The following is a 27,082-nucleotide window of genomic DNA, read 5'->3' on the forward strand; positions in this document are numbered from 1 at the left end:
TCATGAATTTTTTTTTCTTTTCATAATTTTCTTTCTCCTGACTATGGCCTGTTCTTTCAACTCAAAGAATTCCCTTTAACACTTCTTGTAAGAGTGGCTTAGTGATTATTAACTCCTTTACCTTTTGATTGGGAAACTCTTTTTCTCTCTTATATTCTGAATGATAGCCTTGCTAGGTAGTGTATTCTTGGTTGCAGGATATTTTTTTTTTCCTTTTAGCAGTTTGAATATATCATACCATTCCCTTGTGGCTTGCAAAGTTTCTGCTGAAATATCAGCTTTTAGACTTGTGAGGTTTCTGTTGTATATAAATGTTTTCTTTTCTCTTACTGCTTTTAAAATCTCTCTTTATCACTACTTTTTGCATTTTAATTATTATGTGTCTTAGTGTGGACCTCTTTGAGTTGACTTTGTGGGGAGCTTCCTATGCCTCCTGGAACTGGATATCTGTTTACTTCCACAAATTAGGGAAATTTTCAGCTATTATTTCTTCAAATAACTTTTCATCCTCTATTCTATTTCTCCTCCTTTTGGGAACCCTATAATGCAAATGTTATTATATTTGACAGTGTTTGAGTTCCCTTAACCTATTCTCTTTTATTATTGTTTTTTTTTCTTTTTGCTGTTCAGCTTGATAATTTTACAGTACTCTGTCTTTTAGCTCGCTGATCGATTCTTCTACCTCTTCTTATCTACTATTGTCTCATTCTTATGTCTGTTTAAATTTTTCAGTTTTTGAGTTCCCAATCTCTGATTCATTCATTTTTATATTTTCTCTCTCTATGTGGAAGGTCTCACTGAGATCCCCCATTCTTTTCTCAAATCCAGTAAGCATCTTTATGACCATTATTTTGAATTTTTTATCATTCATATTGCTTATGTTCATTTCATTTATCTCTTCCTGTTTTTTTCCCTGTTCTTTCATTTAGGAAAGGACATTTGGTCTGTTTGTATGTATTGGGAATGTGGTTATGTCTTCTGATCTTGAAGGTAGTGGCCTTACGAAGAAGAGGTCCTTTGGTGCCCTATAGTGCAATATCCCCCGTTCATTTGAATCAGCCACTTGAGGCGTTTCTCCTATGTGTGTTGGGTGTAACCTACTGTTATGGCTGGGCCTCATTTGCATTCAGTCCAGTTGGCTGCAGGGCCCACTCTGCCTTTTGTGAGCAGTTTGGTTCTTGTGCTGTTAAGGGCTTAGGCTGAGGCCTCCATGGTCTTGTAGTTGGGTGGTGTCAGCAGTCAGACCAACTGCCTGCTCTTAGCCCATTTGCTGGGGCTATGGCTGTACTGATCTATAGGGTATTCTCCCTGTATTGTTCCCTTAGGCTTTAGTTGGAGGGTGTGGCCTACAGACAAACCAGATACCTGACTCTAGTCTGTCTGTTGGGGCTGCAGTAGCACTGACCTGCAAGGTGCTCTCTCTGCCTTGTTGCTGAGAGGCTTTTGCGAATAGGTGGGGTTGGCAGACCAAATTCTTGCCCCCACATTTTCTGCTGGGGCTGTAGATGCACTGATTGGCAAGGTACTCTCTCTGCACTGCCATTTATAAAGTTCAGCTGCTGGGGCTTCATTCAAACTGGTGAGTGTGGTTATCTTCTCTCCCCAGGGCAGGGGTCACTTTGGAGTGGTGCAGTCCCTTCCAGGACTGCTTCAAGAACAAAATGAGGGAGGGGCTTCTTTAGAGGGATTTCTGCTGAGTGGTGTGGGTTGGATGGGGCATATAATAAGAGAATACGGGGGTAGGGAACATGATGGTAGCAAATTAAGTGAAGAGTATTCATGCTCCTTCCTACAGGGTGGCTATCTAGGTTGGGGAGTTGGGGAGAGAATGACATCTACCAGCTCTTTTGTTTTCCAAAAAGTCCCTGCCCCTTTAGCATGCATTCTGAGATTAGTAAATAAATCTCCTTCATGTATACCCCAGGCACTTTTCAAACTGCTGCTTCTGTGCTTTATCTAGGGAAGACTGCTATGCTATCTCTTCAAGGGTAGGGACTCAGTTTCCTATTACCCTACAGCTCATCCAGAGCTGACTCTGCTGATTTTTAAAATACTCGGGTGTTAAGCCCCACTGGTTTAAAAAACTCATGCAGTTAAGCCCCTGTGATTTTCAAAGCCAAATGTCATGGGTATTTGTTTTCCCAGTACAGGTTCTGCCTGCCTGGGGTGCCTGGTGTGGGGTCTGCTTCTCTCCCTTCTGGATGCTTGCAGTGTCCCTCCCATTTATGGTTAGGATTGCAGGGAGTTTGCTTTCCAATCACATTTCCACCCTTCCTGCTATCTTCAATGTGTCTTTCTTTTCTTTCCTTCTTTCTTTTTCTTTCTTTCTTTCTTTCTTTCTTTCTTTCTTTCTTTCTTTCTGGCTCTTTTCAGTTTATTGCATGAAGGAGTTACACTAGTCCAAGTTAAAAGCAGACCCCAAATGGTTACATTATACAAGCTGTCACAGGTTTTTAAACTTATGACAAGGGATAGAAGGGGAATTCTACTCATTTCAAGGAAATCCTCACTTAAGCTTCAGTGAGCCAAAAGCACTTAAAACCCATGAACATTCAGCTGGTCGTCCTTAGCCAATCCAATCTCTACAAGGAACTGGCATATGTTCTTGCACTGGTCACCCTGTAGCTGAATCACTTCTCCATATTCTGGATGCTCAATTACAGTACCATTGCAGGCAAATTTCTTCTTAAATGCCTTCACTAGTTTCTTTTTATCGTAATCATCAGCGATCCCTTGGACAGTAGTAAGGGTCTTCCTTCCATTTCTCTGTTGAATTCTTATATGGATATAATCCTCAGTGCCAGCGGGAAGCAGATCATCACCCTTACTTGCATCAGCAAAGGGGTCGAAAGAGTGGAGGTTCTGGATAGCGGACATAAAATACAATTCCTTTTCCTCTGTGGAAAAGGCCTGCAGAAGGCGGCAGTGGGAGAAGGCAGTCAGGGGGGACAGGGCAGCATAGGAAAGTGAGGGGGCTCAAGGGGGAGGCTTCTGAGTCCTCGGCGGCCGCTTAATGACTGGGGCCAATGTGTCCTTCTTTCCATGACTAACTGTGAAAAGTCTCTTTTTCCTGTGTTTGGATTGTTTTCTGGATGGGTTGCACTGATATGGCTGTTATCTTGGTATGTCCATGGGACAAAGTGAGCTTAGGATCCTTCCTACTTCACCATCTTCCCCCACAAAACATGGGGACTTTAAGAGAAACCAAGCTATCTCAGGAAAAGATATTGGGAAATTAATCATGCTTTCTTATCACATTCTTCTTTATTCTCCATTAAAAGTCATCATATTGAACTGAGTGATGCATGCTGTAGTCCTAGAAGCCCAGTTCTGGTGTTCTCATTGCCTTTACTCTCTACTAACATAGGATAAAATACAATGGAGCACTTGCCTTAGTTCTTATTAGTGCTAGGATTGTAGCCAGAGGTATTCAGATACTCCCTGCTGTTGAAGAGGTCATCCTAAAAACAGCTTGGAGAGAAAGACCATGCCTTACAGCTTTATCAGTCATATCCTTTATCAGTCATATCAGTCATATCCTTTATCAGTCATCTTTATCAGTCAGAAACTAGAATAGGGCAACAAAGAGAGAATAGAGGCTGTTCCTAAACTCTTTTAGATGGATTTATTCTAGCTGAATCTAAAGATTCAGTGTTGTATGGAGCTCAGACTTTTGTCTATGCTCAGATACCAATTAAACTGCTTTATCCCTTCACTCTTACACCATGCCCTTCTCCCCAAAGCCTATGGTGCTCTGTCATTTTTTGAAGGTGCTTGCAGTTCTATCATCATAGAGTTACAGACAGGCTGGTGCTCTAGTGAAGCCAAGGGGAGCCATATTGCAATTGCCCTACTGCAACTGGGCTCAGCAATACTGCATTTGAAAGGAGGCTTATGAAGGATGACCTTTTCCATTTTTCCCCCTCTTCTTCAGCATCTTTTGCTGCCTCTACTTCCCACTTACAACTGATTATCTAAGGCAGTCTATCTATGTGTTCATTTAGAACAGCAGCACAACAAACTGTTTGACATGATGCCTCCACTGGGAGGTTGTCATAATGTTTAGCTAACCACTGACAGGATAGATTCCAGTTGTTTGACACAGAAGCATTGTTTTTGAAGGATGTTCTACTCTGTCATCTGCCATGTAGATTCCTTATTGGAAAATCTAGAGGTTCCTCAAAACATATAGAGAATCATTTATTAATAAAGCCTCCAAATTAACAGATGGTCTCATATTTTAGCTGTTGGAGCTCTCATCACATATATTCTGAGGATCTCATAATTAATTGCATATGGAGCATTTGGGAAGAAACTAAAGGTGGGGAGATGGTGGGGGAAGTTGATAAGGGGAAAACATTTTAAACAAAAACATCAAAATGAAAGGTCATTTCTTTTAAAAACATCAAAAGCCCTAATTTTTATTTTTATGAATTATTTGAAAACATAATTTATGTATTTATTTTTAAATAAAATAAATAAATAACCATACAGTGTTATATTAGAATCAGGTGTATAATATAGTGATTCATCAATTCCATACAACACTCCATGCTCATCACAAGTGTACTCCTTAATCCCTATCATCTATTTAACCCATCCTCCCACCCAGCCCCCCTCTGGTAATCATCAGTTTGTTCTTTATAGTTTAGAGTCTGTTTCTTGGTTTATCTCCCTCTCTCTCTCTTTTTCCTTTGCTCATGTGTTTTTTTTTTCTTTAAATTCTACATGTGAGTGAAATTATATGAGATTTGTCTTTCTATGACTGACTTATTTCACTTCGCATTATACTCTCTAGCTCCATCCATGTTGTTGCAAATGGCCAGATTTCATTCTTTTTTATTGCTGAATAATATTCCATTGTGTGTATGTATGTGTGTGTATGTGTGTGTGTGTGCGCATGTGCATATATATATATATATATATATATATAATCACATCTTTATCCATTCATCTATCAATGGACACTTGGGCTGCTTCCATAATTTGGGTATTGTAAATAATGCTGCAATAAACATAGGGGTGTATGTACCCAAAAATACAAAAACACTAAAAGCCGTATTTTTTAAAATCATAATCTCATGTTATCCTTATCCTTAACCCAGGCTTGGCACAGGAGCAGATATTCCATCTCAGAAACCACCTGCCTGCTCAAAAGTTCAAAGTTAAACCTGGTTAGGCAGGCTTCTTATTAGAACTAAAAGAAACAAAGTTAGATAGCAACCAGATGCAAAACTGGTGGATAATACATCTATACCAAAAGTGTGGTTGCTTAATCATTTTAGGTTTTAAACTAGAGTGTGCAAAAACCATATCCAGTGGCATTATAAGTGTGGAAGTAGTCCACTCTAGGTGTAGGCAATAAAGGAGTACATTGTCTGTACAGACATATAAACAATTATAAGTCCAACTAAAAGTTTGTGTCTATTTTATTATCATCATGTGTCAATAATTCTGAACAGTGACACTAACAAGAAATTCCTCATTGCCAGAGTACACTGCCCCCAGCACTTTCTCCCTGTCTTTCCTCACTCCCAACACATACACACGCACGTACACACACACACACACACACACACACGGAAGCGGGGAGAGAGAAAGACACACCATTACACCTTACATAACAGTGCCTCAGGCTTAATCCTTGAATTTCCCTTTCTTTTCTGTCTATACTTACTTCTTTAAGTAGTTTCTATATGCTCAAATTAATATAACTGTATTCATCCAACTGCCAACTCCACATCTGTACACGGAAGCCTAATAAACATCTCAAATGACAAATTTCCAAAATTGAATTCCTGCTATCTCCCTAAAACCTGCAGTCTTCCCCATCTCAATTGATGAGCACTTCATCCTTCCAGTTAGCCAGATCAGAAATCCTGGAGCCATCCTTGACACAGCACAACAGATCCATCAGGAAGTTATCTTGTCTCTAACTTCAAAATATTCCTAATATCTAAGGACTCCTCACCACTTTCACTGTTGGTCTGAACCACCATTATTTCTTGCTCAATTTACTGCAAAAGCCTCCTCACTGATATCCCTGCTTTACTAAGAATAAAAAACAGCTCCCTATCAGGGCTCATAAGACCATATACATCTGGTATCCTGACATCTCTGTGATTTCATCCCTTATTACACTCCCTTCACTCAGCCACACTTGCTGCTTTGCTGTTCCTTGAACACACAGAACACATCTCAGCCTTCTGGGGTGTTTCCTCTGCTGGTTATGTTCTTCCACCCTGTTATCTGCATGGTTCACTTCCTTATCTCCTTCAGGATTGATCCAATATCACCTTCTCAAGTAGGTCTATCCTGACCTGCCTATTTAGTATGCAGTTTACCCCTACTCTACTCCCACCTCCCCACACTCTCCATCCACCTTACCTTGATCTAGACTTTTCTTTTTTATATATCATTTATTACTTCTTAACATTCTCTGAAATTTACTTATTAGTTTTGCTTATTGTTTATTGTCTGTCTTCTGTCACTAGAATGTAAGCATGGATTTTGTCTGTTTTATTCATTCACATATTCCCAGTGGCTATTATAGTTGCTGCATGACATATAATATTCATTCAATAAATTATTGCTGAATGAAAAATGACTTTTATTTACATCTATCTCATTTCTTATCAAAGTAACTGAATTGGCATAGAGAAATCCAGGCCTGTTAAAGGTCTACACATCATAACCAGACACTTCAATATAGACTTGCTTATACACTGAAGAATTTGTGGATGTTCGTATATTGTCTTGTTTAGCTTATAACCCCATTCCTAACTGAAATTGTAAATGCTTTTACATACACACTTGTTATCCCTTACTCTCTCCCAACCTACATGAAGAATATATTGAAAGAATTCCTCTGCTTCAGCAAATGTCAGTTACTCTAATTCTCTTTTACACATTGGCACGTTCACTCTTTGTTTGACTTATATTATCATTTACTAAAGATTGTTTTTGAATAATTACATGGGATTTTTTTCAATTTACATGATTGTTTACCTACCTTCTCATTTATCCAGTTATCCAGTGAGAACAAAGAAAGACAAAAGAGAGAAATAAGCTATAAATTAGGCTGGACAATTGCCAAAATTAACCCTTAATTAGCAGTCATTTTAAATTAAGCTTTAGTCCCCAACTGACTTTTAAACAGAAAGTCATTTATCCATTTATCCAGTTATCCAGTGAGAACAAAGAAAGACAAAAGAGAGAAATAAGCTATAAATTAGGCTGGACAATTAATTGCCAAAATTAACCCTTAATTAGCAGTCATTTTAAATTAAGCTTTAGTCCCCAACTGACTTTTAAACAGAATATTACTTTACTGCTTTGATTTATGTATAACCAGCAGTTTTTATCCTGTGAGATATCCCATCAAACGTGTCAAATGTTAAGAAATATTATTTCCATCTTGCAGGCAAAGGACATAATTCAATTATTTCTTAGAGAGGCATATACTGAAATATTTTATCACAAACATTTTTAATTATATGATCTTTTTCTTTTCCATCATTACCTGTGATTTTTTCTCTACAAAGTTTTTCATAACTTTTCACAAGGATATCCTGCTGATGCTTTTAGCCACATCCAGTACAATTGTCCCTAAACGCTTTTGTTGAGAATAGGGAATAATCACTGACTAGCTTCATAGGGCAGGGTAGAATGGAATGAGAAATATAACCTTAGAGGAGGCTCAATCCATTTCGTTCTAACCATCAATGAACCAGACAAGCCAGGTATATTTATGAAACTGAACCAATGGTCAAAACAGACAAGGTATAACTTTCTGGGACAAAATGTTGAAAATATAAATTCTATAATAAGATCAAACCTGTTTCTTATTTATTTAATATCAATTAAGGCACAACAGATCATTTATTGATTTATTTAAAAAGAAACAAGAAGAAGCATGTTGCAATTAAATTGAACTTTCCTGTCAGGAGGTCCTGGCAATTTGGTTTGTACTGTATTACTTAGGGGATACAGGTTGAAAATTCCTCCTCCATAATAAAGAAGACTTCATTTCTGTCTTTCCAAGGTCTTGTATATCATGTTTTATCTTAAAAGAAAAACAGGAAAGTACAGCAACTAGCTGTGTATTGAAACCTAGGAAATAGCTGACATAGCTACTCTGTTGAAAAAAAATTAGGACTCCTCTAAAATAGAAAGGTTGGTTGGGTGGCTAAGTTGGAGAATCATAGTTGCTGGAAGGCCTGTTTATCTTCAGAAAACCATTAAACATAGCTAGTGAATTTCTGACTTTCCATCAAACAAGGCAAAGCTAGCTTTTTATGTAGGTAATATTTTCTTTGGAATCTTTTTTTTTCTTTTATGTCTTTAAAATGGGACATAGATAATTAGAAATCTTTATTGCAAATATTTATAAAATATAGAATTAATTTAAAAAGATTTATCTCATTACCACTATTCTTAAACAACTTCTATTAGCATTTTGGTGGCTTTCACCTTAGCCTTTTTTGAACCTATTCATAAAGTTTACATACTTTCAATCATACTCTCCTTACAATTTTATATGCTGCTTTTCAAAATTTAATATTAATCATAAACATTTCCCAAACTATTGCAAAATTCTCATAATCATGATTTTAATGGCTGCATGATAGGCCATTGAATAAATGTACCATAATGGACATTTGAATCCTTTCCAGTTTGGGCCATTGTAAATAACTATTTGGTGGGCATATATCCATGTCATTATTACTCCATAATTGGATATTTTCTCTTTGGTAAAGACACCTACAAATCAAGCCATTCAGTCAAAGGGTATGATTCTTTTATGAAATGATACTTTGGTTTAATTTTGTTTTTGCAAAAGATGTGTGTGTGTGTGTGTGTGTGTGTGTGTGGAAAGATACATATATTCTTAAAATTTAACAATGATTATTTCTGCTGGTGGGATCACAAATAAATAACTACTTTTCTTTCCTTTTTACTTTTAGTTATTGTTAAAATTTTTTGCAATGAATGTGTTACTTTGTAAATTAAGAAATATAATAAAACAAAAACAGAGTAAAGTGTAATGACTTAGAGCACAGGCTCTTGAGGCAGACTCCCTGGGTTTGATTTTCTGCTGAGCTACTTATTAGCTCTTTGATCTTAGGCAAGTAACTTAACCTCTCTGTGCCTTAGCTTTCTTGTCTGTAAATTGGGATTATAATTGTATGTAGCACATAAAGCTGTTGACCTCATACCTGTGTTTTGACGATTGAGTCAATCCACTGTAAAGTGTGGAGAACAATGTCTATCATATAATAATCACCCCATAAATGTCAGCTGTTATTATTATTTGGGCTGGAACAGAAACTCAAACCTCCCACTCCTTACACTGATCACCTACTCTGAAATTTTAATATTAGCAATTTAATCGAGTACAATACAGTCACAGGACAAATATACTTGAATTTACTAAAGAGTTGCAGTGATTGGGAAAGGTGGTATCTGAAGCCAAGATTCTTCTACCATTCCATATGTATACACTGTCCTCTCTGCTATCCAGAATAGTTTTATTGAAAGAGAAAGCAAGATATCCTGACAGCCCTGGATGCTTGGACAAGGAAGAAATGTGAAACAAGCTTTCAAAGACAATGTTCACATACCTTACAATTTTGTCTATTATTGGCACTGAACTTAAACAGAATTCTGTGAAATATAAATCTGAATATTTGTAGAAGTAGATATGTCTGGTACAAATCTCTGTAATTCTCAAAGGTGGCTTTCTCCTACAAATAGAATTGATTGTCTTTGCTTCATTAAACATTGCAAAACTGAATGTCTTGTTTACTGTACCATATACCAAAATATTTATAAGATATAACCTATCAATAAATATAAAAATGAGAACTTGGTTTCATGTATTTTGTAATTTCAAGATGAGTAATCTATCTTGAGACCCACATTTAATTCTGGGGAATAATTTATAAATTCTTAAATAGATAGAAGAAGTTAATGTCTTTTATCATAGTCACCTCCATTTAAAAATCATTTAACCGGAGGGGGGGCGGTGGGCGGGGAGAACGCCTGGGTGGCTCAGTCGGTTAAGCATCCGACTTCGGCTCAGGACATGATCTCTCTGAGCGTTCCAGCACCACGTCGGGCTCTGTGCTGACAGCTCAGAGCCTGGAGCCTGATTCAGATTCTGTGTCTCCCCTTCTCTCTGCCTCTCCCATGCTCATGCTCTGTCTCTCTCCATCTCTCAACAGTAAATAAACATTAAAAAAATTAAAAATAATTTACCAGGGGTGCCTGGGTGGCTGTCAGTTAAGCATCTGACCCATTTCAGCTCAGGTCATGATTTCATGACTCATGGAAAGAGCCCTGTGTTGGGCTCTGTGCTGACAGCATGGAACCTGCTTGGGATTCTGTCTCTCTCTCACTCTCGCTCTTGCTCTCGCTCTCTCTGTCTTTCTCTTTATATCTATCTCTATCTATCTATCTCAAAATAAATAAATAAACATTAAAAAATAAGAATCATTTACCTGGGGCTCAATTATCTACTTTCCACTCTTGTATTTTCTAAAAACAATATATAAACAAAAAAGTGTACTAGAGAAGCTCACTGTGTGAAGGATCACCATTGAGATTAGTTCATGTAATGATAATAGTTATTTTATCTATTAGTTAAGTGCAGGATTTTCATGTATGTAGCTTATAATGTGCTTCTATATCACATAGATGAGATCTCTTTAACAGCAAGCCTTCTAATACCTGATAATCTTTCTAAGTCTCCTGATACTTTAATAGTTTGAAGAAGAAAAATAGTTATCTAGAAGGTTTTTTTTTAATTTCAAAGGCTTTATTTATAGCATATGTGAAATGGACTTCAAATCAATATTTTCCAACTAGACTCTTCTAGCTCTGTGCATGATCATGGCATTTTAGTCTATTCATTACTGTGTTGTTCCTTGTTCCTCCAGATGTTACTATCTCCTTTTCATGCCCTGGGATACATCACAGAATGTATCCTCAGGATGAAGTTAGAAATTTAATTTGCCTATTCCCCTAACCCTCAAATCAAAAGACATACTACTGGTATATGCTAGGCATAGCATAAGGACAGGAATAGGCTTAAGCTGTTTGTATTTCTATTCTAGGAAACAATATGAAAATCACACCAACAGTATAATAAAGCACTTGAAGCTAAGAGTATAAAGTTGTCTCCTTTGTGGCAGGCTCCAGATAGGAAGTTATTATTTGGACCATCAAGGCAAGGAGTGAACCTAATAAGTATGACATCACTCAAGCCTACTTTCAGGTTTTCTTAAACTCTCAGTAACTTAAGTGTGAAGTGCTATAAAGTTAAAACACCCATTCATGCACACACACACAACTTTATTTTAAGCAGAAACCACTGAGTAGAAGCCAAAAAATCTTTTGAACAAGCTGCCTCTCACTTAGGCCTAATAAACTCTGATTGTATTAGCAAATGTAGTTTCATAACTCTCATAACCAGGTGTCAATGATTCCATGTCCCAGGAAAATAAAATAAAATGAAATGAGTTGAGTAATGAGAACTCTGAACGCAAAATGCAGTGTATGAACTCCAGGTATTTCACTTTTGATTTCTATAAGCAGTGATTTTTTGTTATAAAAATAAAAGGAAAACTACTAGAGTGCTCAGATATTCACTTCTCTGTACTAGTATAACCCACAAGGAAACAAAAGCTCTGCCTGTGAATAAGCTCTAAAATCTGTCAGAAAAAAAGTGCCTTCATTGTCACCAGAGAGCCTTACACCAAATGAGGAAGTAGATGGACTGACTGAGGCTTTAATTTGTGACAGCAGGGAAATAGAATCTGACTTTAAAGACCCTGAAGAAGAATGCCAGGGCTTTGTCATGCTGGGTTGGGGGACAGGAGTAACATCTGTGTCACAGGCTAACTGGGGTAGACCTGGCTTTGATTGAATGGGGCTGTTATATTTCCAAGATGCAACTTGGCTTCTGGGTATAAGCAGCTCAAGTGTAAGGGAGGCCTACTTCAGTTTAAAAGCAATTTTTTTTAAAAAAGAATTCATTGTGTAATAATTTAGCATTGAAAAGGATAGTAAATGTAGCTATTTATTGTCCAGGTGGAATTGTTGAAAGGGCAATTTTAAACAGCCTTCTTCACTTTTAGCAGAGATAATACATAGGTTGTCCTTGGTGAGAAAGAAGGCTAGCTGCCAACTCCAGAAGGAATGTGAATGTGGTGTATACACCTGCATCTATTTTTTCTCAAACTCTTCGTAGCACCCTCTCCCCTCAGTACCAGAAAATGTTGATCTCGTGTCTAATTCTGGCTCCTGACTCTTAGACCAAGTTTTAATTTTTAGCCAATTGTACACATAATGTCAAGTGTAGAGTGTAGTGGTGTCTGGGGTCAGACACATTTGGATATGAATCATAATTGGGTCACTTACTAAGTTATGTGATCTGGGGCAAGACACTTAACTTATCTGAGCCTCATTTTCCACACATATAAAGTTGAACTAATAATAGCAATTTTTTCATAGGTTTGCTTTGAGGATTAAGCAAGATAATATAATAAAGATCTTTTCACAATGTTTAGTAGACACTCAAAAATGGTAGATTTTGCTTTTATTTTTTTGTTGTGGTATTTTAACTCATATTTCATGATTATCATTATCAGCAACAGTAGCCACAGTATGACATCATCATCATCATTACCATCATCATCATTATTATCATCCTTGGCCAGCATTGCCTATAAAGGTAACCTGGTCAGGGTTAATCATAAAATCAAACAGAAGTCTATAGGCCAGAATTTCTTAATAATGGCATCCTTGACATTTTGGGCTGGATAATTCTTAATTGGAGTAGGAGGAAGCCATCCTATAAATTATTAGGATATTTAGTATCATCCTTGGCTTTTACCCACTGGATACGAATATCACACACCCCACCTTCAAGCTATGCAAACCCGACTGTTTTCAGACATTCCCAAATGTCCTCTGGGTGTGGGGGCAGCATTGCCCCTAGATGAGAAATACTACTGTAGGCATTCTTTGGTTTAAAATTTCCATTTCCATGAAAACTATCTGCCATTCTACCATTCATATACTTGTTGCTTTTCATTAGCTTGACTCTGGATTCATCTGGCAACTTCAGTCTTAATTTACAACTCTTCTTTTCATTTCTTGAGGTTCCCTGGTTTTCACCTTCATTTTGAAACTGCAACTCTGATCAGCCAGTTCTGATCCTTAATATATCTCTGGACTAACAACTTATTCTTCCCTTCTTTGGGCTTTCAGCCCTTATTTGCCAAACCCTGGTGCTAGACCACTGGCCTTCTACCAAAGACTTTCCTTTAAATTTTTGTATAAAAGGCAGTTGTGAAATGAGGACTCTGGAACCAGAAATCCTGAGTTGGAATCCTAGCTCTGCCAATTACTTAGTGACTTTAATCTTAACTTCTCCACTTTCTTCCATATGTAAAATAAGAATATTAATAGTCACTACTTCATAGGGTTGTTGTGAGATTATGTAGTTTATTTATATTTTGTAAATATATTTATTTTTGAGAGAGAGAGAGAGAGAGAGAGTACAAGCAAGGCAGGGGCAGAGGGAGAGGGAGACACAGAATCTGAAGCAGCTTCCAGACTCTGAGCTGTCAGCACAGAGCCCAACATGGGGCTCAAACTCACAAACTGTGAGATCATAACCTGAGTCGAAGTTGGATGTTTAACCACTGAGCCACCCAGGCGCCCCAAGATTAGGTAGTTTAAAACATAGAGCACTGCCTGGCACAATGGCAAACACATGTAAATGTAAACTATTATTGTTACTACTCTTGTAAAGATTTTCATATGAGAACTGTCAGCACAATGCAAGAGTTAAGTAACCTCTGAGCCCCATCTCAGTGCTCCATAAGGGCTGCCAAAGTTTTCATACCATGGTGCATATTGAAAATGATAAATATTTGTTCAACAAACTAGAGTAAATGGAGGAGTCTCTGACTACATGAGGGCTGAGGAGATCAATATCTCAGCTATGTGTAACCCATTTTGTGACACCTGGTGGTCCACAGCATTCTGGTTTGAAAGCTTTGCACCAGGCTCATCAAAATTAAATGAGAGAGATTCTAAATGGTGGCATCATTAGAAATCCTAATTTACAATTTTGACATTTAGACCCCAGCACCTTCTAGGTCTATAAACCTCACAATGTCAATAGTGGTTCTATGGCTTTGCTCTTTGAACAAGTTAAGATAAAATAAAACAAAGCAACATCTGTTGAATATTATGCGGTTTTTTTTAATTTTTATTTTTTAATTGTATTTTTTAATACAAAATGTATTGTTAAATTGGTTTCCATACAACACCCAGTGCTCATCCCAACAGGTGCCCTCCTCAATGTCCATCACCCACTTTCCCCTCCCTCTGACCCCCCATCAACCCTCAGTTTATTGTCAGTTTTCAAGAGTCTCTTATGGTTTGGCTCCCTCCCTCTCTTTTTTTTTTTTTTTGAATATCATGTGGATTTAAATACCTTTTTTTCCCTGTAAAACCTCAATCTAGCAAATACCACAAGTATAGAGGTATGGGCATTTAACTCAATATTGTTTAAAAACAGGAGGTTTTCAATCAAATTTCAAATGATGACCCACTCTTTTTATTTGATATTATCCTTTGGGAAGGGATGGGGCAAAAATAGCTCAGGATATAAAATGACTATTTTCTCTGGTTTTCTATTTGAGTCCATTGGCTTTGATTTTATGGCATGATAGGACTGTTTTTCATTTGTGACCTCTCCAAGCACTGATTTTTAAGCAACTCATTAGCATATGCTTCCTCTGCATGATTCACCCATTCAAGCAATTGATTCCTTGGTTTCTTCAACACACTATGAATAATACACTATTTTCCTCGCATAGACATTCCAAATTATGGTTTAAATATGGTGAGCCAGAAAAAAAGTGCTTTCTTTCAAGTCAACTTCCTGAAAAGTATCCTAGACAAAAGCATGGTACAAATGAACCTTCTTAGGTAAAGCAGGGCTTTGGCTACAGAAGCCAATTCTTCCATATAAGTCTGACTTATGTGGCACGCTGTCAACTCTACTAGAATCTGTGGCACTGGACACATTGCATTTTTCCATTGCCATTGTCAGTACCTAGTTTATGCCTTTGTTAGTTCACGCCTTGACTTTCGTGTTAGCCACATGATTGGACTGCTTCCTTTTCCTCTTCTAAGACTTCCCATAATAACTTCCTAAAACATAGCTTAGATAGTATCGTTTCACTTCCCCAAATCCTCCAATAGCTCCATCCTGCTTAAGGAATAAACTCCTAGGAATCATAGAAATTCTAGAATGTCCGCATTGGAAAGAATCCTGGAGTATAATTCAGTGGTTGCCAAACTCTGGTTTCTGGACCAGTGCCAGAAGTTTGCACCAATCCTAAATGGAAAGAAAAAAAAAGAGAATGAAGTGGGCATTCCATAAAATGAAATCTAACCGTTTCAAAAATTCTTTGAAAGTATCCCAAATTTTTGTTTTGAAATATACTTTATTTTATGAAGTGATGGTACTAATCGATGGTATCTTTTTGTTTGTTGTTTTTAACGTTCATTCCTGGCAAATGATATCAGCAACCATTTGTTGCTTCATGCCTGCCCCTGTTAAAAATTTTGCTAATCCATGCAATCCAAAAGTCTGGGAGCCACCCACTTCCTAAATAAGAAAATTGAAGAAAGAAGAATTAAATGACTTGCTTAAGGCCATGCTAATAGTGGCATTTCTGGACTGTAAACCCAAATATTATCCTCAACACTTTACCATGACATTCAAAGCTCTCTATATTTAAATCCCAGTATGCCTTTGCAGCTTTATCATCAGGGTGCCCCCCAAAGAAATCCTGTGTTCTAAACAGTCATGATTATGTGCCATTCCTTGGACGTGCCTTGCATTCTTTCCCTACCCAAACTGTCTTCCCCAAATCCTTCCCAGTTCAAGTACTGCTTCTTTTACAATAATTTAATGCCAGAAGGGATCCTTCTCTTTTTTGTGCTCCTGTAAATTTCTACAATTTATCAGCATATCATATCTTGCCTAGGCTGTTATGAGATATTGCTTATACCTCCCACTATGTCCTCCAATTCAGTAAATGGTATCACTATTTACCCAATTTTTCAAGCTGGAAACTTTGAAGTCATCTCTTACTACTGTCTGCACCAATATCTAATTAATCATGAAGCCCTGTCATCTTTACCTCCAAAGTTCATCTTGTATATCTCTGCTTTATTTCTTTAACTGGACTACTACACAGATCACTCTGTGTTTCCTTGTTATACTCTGAAATCCATTCTTTACTTCACTGCCAATTTTAGGTCTGGTACCTCTCCTTGTAAATTCCTTCAGTGGTTTTCCATAGTCTTAAAGTCTAGATTGTTCAACATGTTATACAAGATATGTAGTACCCTTGTCTACTTCCGCAGCCTTATCTCTTGCTACTCTTGTTTGCGCACTTCCCTTCAGCCTTATTGCACCTTCAATCCCTTGACTGAATTTTTCTCATTCTTGTACTCTCTTGCTAACAGAGCCTCTCACCTCTCTGGACCTTTACATGTGCTGTTTACACTGCCTGGAGCACTTCCTTTAGGGGACCTTCCTGGATTCCCTAAGTACCTTTACTTTTCCATAGCACTTAACCACATTGTATTATAGTTGCTTGTATAATTGATTTCCTTTCTGCTAGACTATATGAATTATGAGGTCAGGGATCATATGTATTATACTCACCATTGTATTCTAGCTCTTAGCTCTGGCATATAGTAGGCACTCAATAAGCGCATGCTGTATGAAAGAAAGTTTAATACTACACTTCCTCTTACATGATTGAGACTTGTATACCTGTTGTATTTCCTTAATTTGATTATAATTTCCTGAAAGTCATAGAAATCTTTCACGTTATAGTACCATTTTATAGTACCATACATATTTTAGACTGTTGGTAAATATTTGGTAAATACCTGATTAAGCTATTTTTTCTTAAGGGACCAAGGAATTAGATACAGCCCAGGATAAGATTTACAATGAATATTTACAATTTGAACTGTAGCACAACCCTCTACAATGTAAGGGTTTTAGGCTCATACTAGTACTGATTGCTTACGATTTACATTTCAGGTGCTACACTCACCCTCCATAAAATATTCCTACCTTACCAGGTTTAAATTAGGAAGTACTCTATAGGTCCATAAACATAAAATATAATTGTTCAAATAGGAACTCTGCTGCATTTTAGATAATGAAAATTATAAAACTCTTAAAGTGAATAAGATGTCTAGGCCTTCATTTATGTGTGGGGTATGTGTGTGTGTGTGTGTGTATGTGTTTTGTTGTTTTAGGGATTGAACTCAGGGTGGACTTTACAAGAAGCTATGGTAAGAGTGATAGCTTCACAGTAAAAGCAAATATTTTACTTTCACCATTCAAAAGTCAGTCTAGGTTTTTTTGTGTGTGGGGGCGGTTATCTATTGAAAAGACATTTTTCAACCTCTAGTTTATTTATTCTTTTTTCAAGATCCAGAACATATGGAGATGTCATCAGTCACAGATACTTCATATTGCACAAACAGGCCTCTAATCTCAGCCTCCTTGTATGCATCATAATACCTGAATTCTTCAACAAAATATTCCATAAGGCAGGAAGCTTCTCTTCTCTTTGTTTTCATCAGACTCAATCTAAATGGATTATTCTTTTTTGTAAAAGGTGAACAAAACATTATTAGCACTAGTGATTATTTTTTTTTTTACAAGTTATTCCTCAAGACTGGCTCATTCTTCTTGCATACAAAGGTTTTTCCTCTCAGACCATGATTTGTTGAGTCCAGAACAAACTGAAACTGCATGATGAGAATAGTTTAACTTTTATGTAACCTATCTGAATGACAGCCCAGTGTACATAGTGAAAGACAGTGCCAAAAGACATATTATGCTCAGGAGTGGGAATGGTGACAAGATTCTGTGCCTATACTCAAAGAGTGTTTCCTGATCTTCCAGTGTAAGTGGGTGCTCACCTCTCTCCCATTTATGATCCTATATCAAACTGAATAGTTCTTGACAATGGATTGGACAATGTGAGTGAAGGAAAGGGGGGAAGAATGAAGAATACCTTCACCAGTATAATCCCAGCATTATCACCTGGCTCATGGTAGGCTCTAAATAAATATTTATTAAAAGAATGAAGAGCTGGAAATAAAACACATTTTGGCACTGTCAGCCACAATATATAGACTATAAAATCAATGCTTGTTTATATTACTAGGTGGCCATGTGTGTAGTTGATAGGGCCATAGTTTTGGAAGTCAGGAAGACCAGGGTTCAAATCCTGACTTCACCATTGAAGCTATCTGACCTTGCAAGAGTTACTCATCCTTGCTTTCCCTGCCTATAAAATGGAAATCAAATCATACCAACTTCAAAGACAGTGGGGCAATTAACTGAAATAATACATTTAATGTACTTCGAATGGTGCATGGCAGAGAGTATTGTATAGAGGTAGCTATTATTGTTGTTATTGTTAGAGTGTAATAGCATGTAATACCATTAGGTGTCTGGGTAATAGTAAATATCCAGTAATTGTTAGCTCTAAGTATTATAATTACCATTATAATAGTTTTCTTTAAATTAAATTATTTTAATGCTTATGGGAACAAAAATTGCACTTTTTTAATATTGGGCATAGATTATTAGTCATCATTGCAGTAATTGTTATCTCTTAAATTGGAATAGGCATGGGATATCTTTGCATTTATAACAATAAGGGCATTGGTTATTGCTCTTTTCATTTATGTAAATTGTTCAAAAATAAACAAATTGAACAATTTGTTTATTCTAACCCTGAAAGTTTGTAAAAAATATTAGTACAGGATAAAGTAGGGTTTGACCATAATAGCTACATGGCTTTTGCTTTCTTTGATGAATTTGCTTTCAAATTCATTCAAGGATATACTTGTTTTCATTCACTTGGCATAACTGCTCCAGTTTCTAAAAGTGTGTATCTATGGAGATTTGTGCACATATATGTGTATCTATGTATATACATACCTATTTTTATATATTTATTATATATATAAAATATTAAAATATTTGCTACCTAGGACCACTATAGATAATAGTTGAAGGAGTGCAATTCAGACACTAAGCAAATGGTAATTACTATTGGAAATCACAGATTGAGCCAATGCAAATTTGTAGGCTTTAGAAAGATAACTATTCTTCAGGTTTATTTTCTAATTTGACCTTATATGTTTTTTGGTGTTTCTTTTAGCATTTTTCCAGCTTTCCTGAAATATAATTGACACATGAGAGTTGTATATATTTAGATTGCACATTGTGATGTTTAACGTTGTACAGTGGGTGACTTAATATACATATACATTGTGAAATGGTTAGCAGAATCAAGTTAATTAAGATATCTGTTACCTCACATAGTTACCACTTGTTTGTCCAAACCACAATGAGATATCACCTCATACCTGTTAGCATGGCTATTATAGAAAAAGTAAGAGGTAACAAGTGTTGGAAAATATATGGGGAAAAGAGAATCCTTGTGCACTGTTCGTAGGAATGTAAATTGGTACAACCATTATGGGAAAAAGAATGGAGTTCCCTCAAAAGTTTGGAAATAGAACTGCTATATGACCTTATGTTTTTATTTACACACAATTCATTTTCCTTTCACTATATCACTTATTTTATGTCAGCATGCTATGAATGGTTACCTAGGAGAAAACAAAATTTATGTTTTTAATGTTTATTTATTTTGAGAGAGACAGAGCAAGAGTGGGAGATGGGCAGAGAAAGGGAGAGAGAGAATCCCAAGCAGGCTCTTAGATGATAGCACTGAGGGGCTTAATCTAACAAACTGTGAGATCATGACCTGATCCAGAATCAAGAGTTGGGTGCTTAACTGACTGAGCCACCCAGGTGCCCCAAAACAAACTTTACATTATTGACAAACTCAGTCTGATTTTTTAAAATCAAAAACAAGTTTTTTTTTAATATCATAGTTAGCAAACCAATAAAAAATCCAGAATCGTAATTGAACACCTACTATATGTCTTCTTTATGTGTCCCTACTATTTGTCAGTGGAGAAGGTTTGAAACTCTGTCTCTGCCTGAAAGAACCTCAAACACACACACACACACACACACACACACACACACACACAATTCAACTTTTGTTGAATTCCTACTTTTTAAAGGCACTATACTATGCGGGGCATCTTTGTAATGTAGCATCTCATGTAATCATTATTATAACCCTTTGAGGTTATTTCTATTTCATAAATAGGAAAGATGGATCTCGTCATGGTTATGAATTAATTGTCCAAAGTGATTAATGAATTAAGTGGTAGAGCCAGCGCTCAGGCCTATGTCTTCTGTCTCCAAAGATTCCTGCGTTATTATACCATGTTTATGTAACTGACAACTAAGAAATATGCCTGCAAATAGTAGCAGTAGATTATAGAGAGTCTGTAGGAAACATTCTGGTTCTTGTTCCCATACTTTATTGTGTTGATCTCTAGTTGTCTCAGGAGTATAATTTACTACTATTACTACGACTACTAATATATTCATTATTAGTAGTAATATTATTAGTATCAGCTATTGTTTGCCAAGATTATGTTACACTTTCTCACCACATTCAAGGATTAAAGCATTATTCCTCACCAAAAACTGGAGGAGGTAGTTTTTTCCTTGTTTTATGAAGTAAACTGAAACTCAGAAAATTTAATAAACTTGTTCAAGGTCACATGTTTAGAATGTGACAGAGCTCAGATCAGAATGTGACAGAGTTGAGATTAGAATCCAGATCTCTTTGACTTCAACATCCATTATTTTAAGCACTATACTTTAAGTCTTTTTTTTTTGTATCTTATATAGTACTCTGTACATTAGTGGGGACATGGTTGATGCTTAGTGATTACTTATCACCTTAGCAACCTGGGATAAGTGACTTTGTCTCTCTACTTCAGTGTCTACAATTTTCACAAAGGTGGCTAATAGGAATATTATGTGAAACCAGAGAATGAACTGGTCAGCCCAAAAGAGTGAGTCTTTACCTGATTTCTTCCAGGCTTCAGTCTCTATAGACTATATCTATATTCCTGGATTGACTTTATTCATCATTCCTTGCTCATCATTCATCCAGCCTTTATTATAATAAATATATATTGAGTCTTATGTGCCAGGCCCTGTTATAGATGGTGAAAAATAAGGCATAGTCCCTATCATCATTGAGTTTATATTCTAGAGCCAGGAGACTTGTGACTACTTACTAGTCACAAGTAAACAGTTAAATATATAATATCTCCAGATGGTGATCAGTGACATGGAGAAAAAAAATTAAAGCTTGTAAGGAGGATTGAGGTTGAGGTAGGATAAAAGAAGGGACTGATATTTTAGACAGGGTGGTCAGGAGAGTTTTTTGATGAGATTTGAGTAGAGGTATGAAGGAAAAGAAGCAAGCTATGCAGATATGAAGAAGAGTGTTAGAGGCAGAAGGAACAGCAAATGTCAAGGCCTGTTAGCAGGGGCTTTCTTGGCATGTTAGAGGAACACCAAAATACGATCAATGAGATGTTATAATATTTGCTAAATGACTCACCACTGATATAAAAGATATAAAAGCCCTGTGCCAAAGTTGGCTATGTATTTGCTACTAGAATAGATTTGGCATAATGAAAGAATTCAAGAACAGGACCAATGGGAAAAGATTAGTGTTTGGAGCCAACTCATCAAGAAGAAATAAATGAGATGGGATATTTAATGACTGTCATCAGCAGTTCCATGCAGGGTTTTATAAGGAGCAGTGGAATAGCCTTCTGAGGACTAAATTTTTCCTTCCCTTTAGGAAGTAGTTACAAATTAGAAAATCAGTCAAGAAAGACTGTGGTGTCCGATGGTATAAGAATTGTTTGGGGTTGGTAGGAAGCAGGAGGGTAGTTGTATCCAGTAAACAGGTGAGAAATTTAGAATAAATAAAGAAAATAGGTTGAAGTGAGAAATTCCAGAATGGAATTAATCTCCACTTTATTTTCAAACTAAACAAAGTGTTTGATATAAAGAGAAATAACTCTAAAACACCAGCTTTACTGACATGTTCTTAGTCAGTTGCATGAATGGCACGGTTCTAAAGACAAGTGAATGTGATGTTAAGGTGAGTAAGCCTGAAAGTGGCTTCCTAGGGAGGTTTGCATTGCATTCATTGGTGCATTCATTCAACTATTTATTTATGTACATACTGATGTCCTGTCTAATCCAAAAGGAGTTGAAACAGGCTACAGACCTATGTCTATAATATACAAGAAGAAAAGTAAGAGAGGAAATTAGGAATAAATAATATTAGTAGGAGAAAAAAATATAATGAAATTAGGGTGAAACTGTTTAAACTGCATGCCACAAGATTCTGCACAGTTAGCTAGAGGGAGACCATGCACATATAGCTCTGAGATTTCTAGAAACAATTGGAAGAGCTCAGTAGTTATTTGATGTGTAGTTCCCATAAGATAAAAACTAAGTAGAGGTTCAAGAGAGGCAAGAGTGAAATTTTGTCTTCTCTGTGGTAGACAGATCCCAAGATGACCCACATGATTCTGTATAATCCTTTCCCCTTGAGTATGAACACACCTGTGACTTGCTTCTAACCAATAGAATATAGCAAAGGTGATGGAATGATACTCTGATATCACATTGTTATATAAGATTCTATCTTAGCAGACTGGAGTAGGAGATTCTCCATTGCTTGCTTTAAAGACATAAGCAGCCATGTTGTGAAAGGGCCAATGAAGGGGCCACAGAGTGAGGAATGGCTTGCAGCCTCTAGATGCAGAGAGTGGTCCCTCACTGACATCCATCAAGAAAATGGGATCTCAGTCCTACAAATAAGTGGAGATAAATTCTTCCAATAACAGGAATGACCTTGGAAGGAGATACTTCCCTGGCCAAACCTCTGATGAGACTCCAACATTGGTTAACACCTGGAATGCAACCTGGTGATATTTGAGAGCAGATCTAGCTAAGCTGTGCCTGGACTCTTGATCTATGGAAACTATGACATGATCAACTTGTATTGTTTTAAACCATTAAGCTCAGCCTCAAAGTATCCCTTAGTCTCAGTCTTCAGCAGATCTCTAAGGGAAGTTGGGAAGCTAATTTCCATGGAAATTTACACTTCTCACAGAAGACTTAATTGCAGTTCTAAGTAGAATCAGGATAAATAGGTTATGTGACTATCGAAGGTCCCTAAAAGATCTTTCCTTATATGTATACAGAACCCTGCTTTGAGATACTTGAATGTAGCAATCTAAATCATCTGGAACAAGGTCTGTCACCTTCCACATGGGACTCTTATATGGTATCCATCTACTCTTTGGCACTTTGAACACTTCAGGCTTTTACTGAGTATGTAATTACTCTACTGACTGCTAAACAATAATGTCGTTTGCTGAATTCCTTTATCACTAGACACAAAATATATGTTCAAAAACAATTATGCAAGAGTCTTACTGATCTTCCAAATATCTTTAAAGCTTTTTAACTTATAATTAACACATATACTTGTCTACTTGTCTACTAGCAAATGTGAAACAGAATGGTTTTCCTGCCATAGCATTTTCATCATTCTCCAGTCTTCTCTGTAATCCTTGAAAATGTGAAGGTGGATGGGTGCTTTTGCTTTACAATTCAGTGTGATAAAACCTATAGTTTCTGTTCAAGAGCCCCATTTAATTTAAAAGGGAAAAGGACTGATTTTATTCCAAATTAATACATTTTATCATCCAGGAGACTGATGGAATTATAGAATTCTCTCAATTAAAGTAGATAATAAAGTTTTAAGACATATTTTACAACTTTTCACTATTATAGATCACATAGGAGTCTAGCTTTTTTTTCCCATCATAGCCTGAGGGGGTAGAAACTTTTGTAAATTCTACCTTTCAAGAGACAACAGGTTTTATCCTCAATAATGAACAACTGTACAGTGTCATCAGTGAAGGAAAATATTCCAAATAAACAGACCCATTACTTCACTAAAATATTGCTTATGTCTTCCAGTCTTAAATATCCAGCAAATATCTTGTGAAAATAGGCAGGTTACCAGTAACAGACACAAACAACAAAATGAAATGAAACATTTTACTTAGGTAATTATCAATTTGATTTATGGTATGGAACTGGTCATTTATTTTGTTTAGGATGAGTTACAGCCTTAAAAATCAGAACTAAATCAATGGGGATTTTTAGGATTTTATTTCTCACCAGACTAATGTCTTTGCATTCAAATGCCACCAAATTTGTAGAGAAGGAAAAAATTTTCCTTTACCCTCTCAGGTTCAATACATGAGGCCTGTAAATTAAACTGACAAAAGAGATTAATAGGAGAAAAGGTTTATTTTGCATGCACATGGGAATTTCACAGAAAAGAGGTGACAACCCAAAGAAATAGTTAGGCTTGAGAACTTATAGACCACTTTAACAAAGGGCAGTACATTGTGGAGAGGTGATAAGGTAAAGGAAAAGGGATTTGGGCATTTAGGGGCAGTCAATTGTGGGAAGGCAAATATATAAGGAAGCTAATGGAAGATATGGGTTGGTTATTTTTAATAAGATTTGTTTATGTAGACTCATCTTGGTATTGACTTTCTGTCTCCTGTGTCTTTCTCTCTTCCCTGGCATGGGAGAGGGGAAGGAGGACACCTTCACAAAGGGAAATTTATACTTTTCTTGTAGGCAGAAAGGGGGAGGTCAGAGAGTTCTTTCTGTGTCTTCTGTTTCTCAATTGCCTTCAGCTCCAAATAATCCTTATGCTAACATGGCATCTCTAGGAAGGCATATTCTGAGCACTTTCACTAGTCAAACCTTGATTAATCAATATCCAAAATATTGTGAATTTCAATTAACCAGAAGTTTCCCCTCAGTAAATGATTAGAAATCAAATTGATTTCAGAGATATTATTAAGAGAATCATCAACTTCTGACATGACTTAGACCCCATGCATATTAAGAATGGTCTACATTTTTCCTGTATGCTCAGTCCTTCCGAATGCATAGTGATTCCTCTGCTCATGATCCTGAGACCCTCTGAAAAGAAGGTAATCAATATAATACAAAAATGATCATAACAATAACAGTAGTTGGCATTTACTGATTATTCTCACAATAATCCTTTACTGTTATTATTTCCATTTTTATAGTTAAGAAAAATGAAGCTCAGAGAAATTAACTAGCTTACCCAAGGTCACATGGGTAGTTAGTAAGGAAAAATTAGGCCCAAAGGCCAGTTTTCCAGGCTCCTAGCCTATTGTGTTTTTCATTAAGTTTTCTTATCTATAAAGTGTGACTAATAAGATCATAAGCTTTGGAGATAGAATAATCTCATATATAACCCAAGCCTGTGATCCTAGATATATGGTTTTGGGGATGTTGCTTATACTTCCCGAAGTTTAGTTTTCTGATTTGGAGTTCTTAGCTCTATTAACCTCATAAGGTTAGTTATTGTAAACATTAAAGAAGACAATCCATGTAAAGTCTTTAGTGCAATATCTTATCCATAATAAGTGTTCAGTGTCCATGATCCACTATTATTATTACCAATAATAACAATATGAGTTGTAGTAGTTTATTAGTACAATTATCATCATAATTGTTTCAGCATGATTGTTAATTATTTCCATAGGCTCAACCTAACTTTTAGGCCAAATATGCATAATGCATACCTGATTAGAAATGCCTTGAGGGACACCAAATGACCTCCTTGAGCTTAAATGTCTTTCCACTGGCCTAGCATACAATTCCATCATTAACATTAGATTTTTAAAAGCTTTTGAATATACATACACACACATTGGCATGCTATTAACCCATTCCTTGTGGAGAACAATGCCCTCAGGGAAATGAAAATTGAGTCCAGTCAGTTTTCATGGGGGTGGGGATAAGGAAAAAACATCATTGTCATTATATGTAGACTGCCAGGCACCATTCTAAATTCTTCATTTTTGATCCCCATTGCAAACTTACTAAGTAGGCACTATTATTTTCCTTCTCACATTATAGATAAGATAGAGGAGAAACAAAGGGATTAATTGATTTGCCCACAGTGTGCACCAGCACCAACCAGGATTCAAACCCAAATTTGCTTGATTCCAGGGTCACTGCTTTAAGGACAGTTGTATGCTGCTGGAACATAATCTCCTCAGTGGAGAAACTCAACAGGCAGAGGAACCCAAGACCTCTGCTACAGTCAGTATTAATCATTTGTAGTAAATGAATCAATGCTTTTTCTAGGAATGTACCACGTCTCGTTGTTAAAATGTGACAATATTTGTATCATGACTATTACTTTGATTTTTCAATGAAAATAAATACAACTTATATATTTCTTTTAAAGAGTCACACTAAATGAATGCTTATGGAGAGAGATTTTATTAGCAAATAACTTTATTTTCTAATTTTAAACATTTAACACTAGAGATGATTATATAGAAAAGCATAATAGAATTCAACTGCCAAACGTAATTATTTTGCTTAGATGATTTGAAGAATCTGAATCTGAATATGGGTAAATCTCCTATATATGACTCTGCAGTTGAAACAGTAATTTTCTTTACCAGTAATACTTCCCAAAAGTCAGATGGTACCTATTTATTATGCTATCCATTAATTATAATGCTACCTTTGGGCAATCAACTCTTCTTCATTTAATGAGCACATACCTGAAGATTGAACTGTTTTTCCTTATTCTTGGATTGTAGCCTACCTGTCTTCTCTTACCTCTTCTACTTTCCCAAGACATGCCAATCTCCCTATGAAACCAAACTACTGAAGAACTTCCCATTGTTTCCTCTCTGTCATTCATTCCAATCTCATGACACTCTCAGTAACCCATTCTTTCTTAATTATTTGGAGTATTTGTGTTGATCACACTACATCACTATATTTAATCAATGTAAGTTTAAATCTTATTGAGGATCTTTGGCTGTTCTCTGTGAAACTGGCTACAGAGCCATGAATTGATGATTTTTATTTCTTAGATTTGTCAAGTGTGTATTC

General features: G+C 36.4%; 2 protein-coding genes across 2 annotated transcripts in view; one reads left to right on the forward strand and one right to left on the reverse strand.

Moving 5' to 3' along the window:
* IL1RAPL2 (interleukin 1 receptor accessory protein like 2) overlaps window positions 1-27,082 on the forward strand; it is a 603,372-nt gene that overhangs the window by 170,499 nt on the left and 405,791 nt on the right. The window lies entirely within an intron of this gene.
* Window positions 2,496-2,911, reverse strand: LOC125157896 (eukaryotic translation initiation factor 1-like). Its single transcript, XM_047844977.1, has one exon. The coding sequence runs from the start codon at window positions 2,875-2,877 to the stop codon at window positions 2,536-2,538; it is 342 nt and encodes a 113-aa protein (XP_047700933.1). The 5' UTR covers window positions 2,878-2,911; the 3' UTR covers window positions 2,496-2,535.

Source organism: Prionailurus viverrinus, chromosome X (assembly GCF_022837055.1).
Source record: "Prionailurus viverrinus isolate Anna chromosome X, UM_Priviv_1.0, whole genome shotgun sequence".
Classification (NCBI taxonomy): domain Eukaryota; kingdom Metazoa; phylum Chordata; class Mammalia; order Carnivora; family Felidae; genus Prionailurus; species Prionailurus viverrinus.

What these genes read in the sequence shown, in the direction of transcription:
- LOC125157896 (XM_047844977.1), bottom strand. Translation starts at nt 2,877, where the DNA reads ATGTCCGCTATCCAGAACCTCCACTCTTTCGACCCCTTTGCTGATGCA.